This window comes from Cannabis sativa, chromosome 5, assembly GCF_029168945.1.
Source record: "Cannabis sativa cultivar Pink pepper isolate KNU-18-1 chromosome 5, ASM2916894v1, whole genome shotgun sequence".
NCBI lineage: Eukaryota > Viridiplantae > Streptophyta > Magnoliopsida > Rosales > Cannabaceae > Cannabis > Cannabis sativa.
The window spans coordinates 44410049-44416013 of NC_083605.1; the positions used below are offsets into that span (position 1 = coordinate 44410049).

At 30.8% G+C, this 5965-nt stretch overlaps 1 protein-coding gene across 1 annotated transcript; it reads right to left on the bottom strand.

Moving 5' to 3' along the window:
- Positions 1-3688: 3688 nt before the first annotated feature.
- On the bottom strand, positions 3689-4168 carry LOC133038347 (uncharacterized mitochondrial protein AtMg00240-like). Its single transcript, XM_061116469.1, has one exon. It carries the CDS (start codon positions 4166-4168, stop codon positions 3689-3691), a length of 480 nt encoding a protein of 159 aa, XP_060972452.1.
- Between the last annotated feature and the right edge of the window lie 1797 nt (positions 4169-5965).

Sequence of the window (5965 nt, forward strand, 5' to 3'; positions counted from 1 at the left end):
ATTGTAATAATTTTTTTAAATTTTTTTCTTCCAATTCATATTCTTAAAAAAAATATGCCTATCAAATAAAAATAAATTATATTTTAAATATTATGACAAAAAAATTAAAATAAAAAATTATATGAATTTTTTTTAGAAAAAAATAAAAAAATATATATGAGTTAGAAAAAATTATGAAAATAAAATCAAAATAAGTATTAAATTAACATAAAATAATGTGAGAAAAAAATTTTAAAATTAATTTTTAAAAATTATTTAAGTTTATATATATAGATATATATTTTTTTGATAATGGAGTTTATATATCATTTATAGGGTGCAAATAAAACTTTCCTCTTTTTAAAAGGGTGTCAAAATGTTAAGTCCTTTTTTAATTTTAGTATTACTTTATGTAATAATAATCAAATTTGCCGACATATATATTAGAGTTATCTTACATTTTTTTTTTGACTTGTTCAAAACTATATATATGTGAGTATAATAAGAAAATGGTGATCATGTGGTGAGATTGTATATATTGTTTTACATTATTGTTGAGAGATACATATAAATATATATTGCTTCAAATAATATAGTTGACATATTTGATAATAATATATAGTAAATGATTATTGTATAGTGTAATCTCTAGTGCTACAAGTATCTTCTCTAACAACATTACAACTGTCTAAAAATATTTCTCTTCCCCTTTTAAAATAAGAAAGAAAAGAAAAGAAGAAAGAAGAAGGAAAAAAAAAGGTGAAATATTGCTATATTATTTGATATCTTGATTATTAATTCTTAATTTAAGAAATTAGTAAACTGTACTCAATTATGAATTCTCTCTCTCTCCTTTTTTTTTTTTTTTTTTTTGAGAGGATGAATTCTCTCTTACACATTATATAATCAATATATAGATTGTGTAATTTTTATAAATTCCTATTTTTTTATTGGAGTGAAAATTAGAATAATATTGAGAATAAATAATATAATAGCCCCAAATATATATAAGAATGTACGTATATAATAATTGTGAATGTATAATATATTTGTGATTGTCTTGATGAATCTTATACATAAGAAATATTAGGACCACAATTAAGTTTCTTTTTTTTTTTTTACGCGGTGATCAAAATCACACATGATTAAATAAAGCAGCAATCCATAATCGGCGGAGACACCTCCTCGAACCAGGATAGCTCATCGTCTAACCGAAGGGCATGCTTTGCCAAACCATGTGCTGCAGAATTCTTATCCCGATTCACATGGGACAAAACTGTCCCCAAAAATTTAGACAATCAAGCTATGTCTTCAGAACAGCACCACATCACATTGAAAAAACACATTCCTATTATTAATAATTGTCTCCAGAGCTAATGAAATTGAAAAGACAATGCAAATAAAGAACTCAATGTATAATATAGCGTAGTACAGACAAAACATTCCTACTTTTATTTTTTTTATTTAATTAATATTGAAATGTAGTAGATTTATTAAAGTTATTTTAATTTAATGAAAATTAAAGAACTCAATGTATAATAAAACTAAGAAATTTAAAATTTCAGTATACAAATAATAAACTAGAAATGATCGATTTCCACATTGTTGACTAAAGTAAAGTTATTACTTAAGGTGGCGTTTGGTAACATTTTTTTAATCAGTTTTCTGTTTTTAAAAGTGGAAAAGTGAAAATATCTTTCAAAAACATGCTCTATAAAACTGTTTTTACTTTTCAATTTTATAATTAGAAATCAAAATTTTAAAAACAAAAAAAAATCACTTTCAATATTTTTTTTAAACAGTTTTTTTTCTTAATCAATCTTTTGGATTACAACCAGACCCGGACCCAAATCCCCTCCTCACAGCCTTGGCGCTGAACCCGGCTTCTGACCCGAACCCAAATCCAACCCCGAATCTTGACCCGACTTAAATAAAATCAAAAAATAAAAATGAAAATGAACTTTACAGAACACACTTTTGTTTTCTGTTTTTAAAATTGAAAAATAAAAGTGGTTAGAGAACTCACTTTTGTTTTTTAAAAATAAATTTTTTAAAAGCAAAAATTTTACTTTCATTTTGTGATTAAAAAATTAAAAAATAAAAGTGTTACCAAACGACACCTAAGTATTCTACCACAATTAGAAAGACTCTTCTCGCAACATAAATATATATAAAAATTGAAAGAAAAAAACAAAAAACAAAAAACAAAAAATAAAACATATAAACATAACTAAGAATTAAATTATGTGACGTTTGGTAACACTTTTGTTTTCTAATTTTTTAATCATAAAATGAAAGTAAAATTTTTGTTTTTAAAAGTTTTACTTTTGGAAAACAAAAATGCGTTCTGTAACTACTTTTGTTTTCAATTTTAAAAACAAAAAACATAAGTGTGTTTTGTAAATTCATTTTCGTTTTTTAATTTTATTTACGTCGGGTCTAGGTTCGAGGTCGGATTTGGGTTCAAGTCAAAGGTCGGGTTCAGCGCCAAGACCGTGGGAGGATTTGGGTCCAGGTGATGATCGAAGTCCAAGATATTGATTAAGAAAAAAAAAAGTGTTTAAAAAAATATTAAAAGTGATTTTTTTTTTTTTTAAAATATTGATTTTCAATTAAAAAATTGTAAAAGTAAAAACAGTTTTATAGAACATGTTTTTGAAAAATATCTTCACTTTTTCAATTTTAAAAATAAAAAACTGATTAAAAAAATATTACCAAACGACACCTAACAAAATGTGATGTTTTGTGCTGTATCACACTGTACGTAAGAGGGAGTTCGAGTACAAATCCAGCCTATATCTCTCAATGCTACGAAAAAAAATAAATAAATAAGTAATGATCTTTTTTTGAAGGAAAACATTAGTAATGATATTGTATTATTGTGTACTTAGTATGAACCAGAAGAATGGGTAAAAAACAAAGGACGGTTGGCTGATTAATACCACGAGAAAAGGAAATTTTAGATGATACACTGTCTTTATGTAAGAGTTTACATTTATATGGTGTAACTTGTATAAATTTACATTTTTACATTTTAATTTACTATAATACGGACATGTCTTTAAGTTATGTTTTTCTTATATAGTGTAAGATGGTGTAATACAGAGTTTGACTCAAAGTGAAGAGTTGATTGTGATAAGAGTGTGTGAGTGTTAGATATCAATTGTGTATTAATTTTTTTTAACTAGTTTCGTATTTATTTTGGCTAAACACTCACGTGGTAAATATTTTCCCATTCCATAATAGAAGATGAAAAGCTCTCTTTATTTATCAGCTATATCACACGGCAGTAATGCCAAAAAGTGTTTATTGTAAATACAAATGTTCTATTTATAGAGAAGGAAATAAGTGTAACCCTACAGTAATGGGCCGAAAATAAGGCCCAGTGGACCACAAAAACTAATACCCTCCCCTCAAGATGAATTATATATGTTTTTTTTAAGTTCATCTTGGTTACAATAGATTGAAAATAGCTTGGTAAAAGAGGCTTGGTAAGGATGTCAGCAATGTTGTTTTTGGTGGTGACATGAATTAGCTTTAGTGTGCCTTCTTGGATCTTCTCTCGGACAACTAGGCAAGCAATCTCGATGTGCTTTGTGCATTCATGGAATACGGGATTTTCGGAGATGTGAATGGCGGCAGTGTTGTCACAGTAAAGGATGGCGGGATCTTTGTGCTGGATGCCAAAGTCACGAAGAAGTGCCAACAGTCAAGTGATCTCACAAGTGGCATGAGCCATAGCCCGGTATTCAGCTTCAGCGGAAGAACGAGAAACGGTAGACTGCTTTTTTGATTTCCAAGAGATGAGAGATTTGCCAAGAAAAACACAGTAGCCAGAAACAGACCTTCTAGTGTCACTGGAAGAGGCCCAATCAGCATCTGAAAAAAGTTTTAGATGAAAGTCTTTGCTTGACATATCAGTTTCAGCATGAGCAGATAGGTTAGTAGAAGATGCTGAGTAAAAGAATAGTCCTTGTCCAGAGGTACCCTTGAGATATAATATTCTATGAGCAGCAGTGGGGTGGGGAACCCTTGGATTGGATAGAAATTGACTTAGTTTGTTTACGGCAAATGAGATATCAGGCCGTGTAATAGTTAAGTAAAGAAGTTTACCAATGAGGCTGCGATAGGTTTTGGGATTGTCTAATGGTTTTCCAACATCGGATGAGAGCCGAATGTTGGATTCCATTGGGGTGGGAGCAAAAGATGCTCCTAAAAAACCTGTGTCAGTTAAAAGTTGAAGGGTAAAAGGACGTTGGGAGACAGATATTCCGGAGGAAGAACGACGTATCTCCAATCCCAAGAAAAAACGTAAAGGACCCAGTCTTTAAGTTGAAACACAGAGTTAAGGTGTTGTTTAAAATCTGAAACAGCATCATCATTATTAGAGGTAATTACAATGTCATCAACATAGATTAATAGGGTGAGAAAAATGCCTTTATCTTTTTTGATGAACAGTGTGTGATCTGAAAGAGACTGTTTGAAACCAGTAGATAGAAGATAATTGCTGAGTTTTGTGTAAAATTATCTAGAGGCTTGTTTCAAGCCATAAAGACTTTTGGTTAACTTACAAACAACATTTGGGGGAGTTTGTCCCTTGGGTTTATACGCTTTTGGGAGTGTCATATAGACAGTTTCATTTAAATCGCCATGAAGAAAGACATTGTTTATATCAAGTTGGTACAAAGACCAATTGTTAATGGCCGCAATGGCAAGCATAAGTTTTAAGGTATTAAACTTTGCAACAGGGCCAAAAGTGTGAAGATAATCAATACCTTGTTTTTGGTTGAAGCCTTTGGCAACCAATCGAGCTTTACATCGATCAACAGAGCCATCAACATTGTATTTAATTCGGTATACCCATTTGCAGCCAATGGCATGGTGACCATCATGAAGAGTGACAACAATCCAAGTCTCATTGGCTTCAAGGGCATCAGTTTCGGTATCCATAGCTTTTTTCCATATAGGATCCTTTGTTGCCATTTTGTAGCTGGTAGGTTCTACAAAGGTATGGGCAGTGAGAGCTATTGTTCGAAAGTGGTGTGTCAACCTATTGTAGGACAAATATTTATTAATAGGGTGAGCAGTAGAAGAAGCAGCAGTAGTATTGCAAATATAATCAGAAAGACGTTTTGGTTTAGATAAAAGTCTTCCCATAGTTGAAGTGATAGGAGAAGTAGTGGATATGTTCTTAGGTGTGGATGGTACTTCATCAGGAGTAATGTTGGTGACAGGCAAACTGTTAGAGGATGAAGTTCCATCAGAGTTGGGAACATGTGAAGTATCCTCAGAGGGAGTATGTGAATGTCTTGTAGAAGGAATTAAAGGAAGTGAGAATAATTCATTTATAGATGTGGGAGATGTAGTTTCGGAAAGTGGAAAAATATCTTCATGAAAGTAAACATCTCTAGATTGAATGATTTCTTGAGTTTCAATATTTAAAAGATTATAAGCTTTCATACCAGGGGGTAACTTATAAAAATGTAAGGTCGAGATCTCAGGGAGAACTTGTGCCGTTTGGTTTCTAATGTCGAAGCAAAAGCAAGACAACCAAAGACTTTGAGGTGAGCATTGTTGGGAGCTTTGTTATAAAGTATCTCAAATGAAGTGTTCTTATTAAGTAATTTTGATGGAGTGCAATTTATAAGATAAACAGCAGTATTAATGACATGACTACATTAAGGTAAGGATAAATGAGATTGAAATAATAATGCTCTACCAACATTTAATATGTGTTGATGTTTGCACTCAACCACATAATTTTCTGAGGACGACCAACACAAGAATTATTGATTGAGATTCCCTTGGTGGCGTAGAAGGCTGTTAGATTGAGCTCTTTAGCATTGTCACAACGAACAGCTTTAATATTGACTAGAAATTGAGTGGCGATGAGAGAAAAAAATTGAGGAATAATGAAAGAAACATCAAATTTACAAGTGAGCATGTATACCCAAGTATAGCGAGAAAAATCATCAACAATAATTAA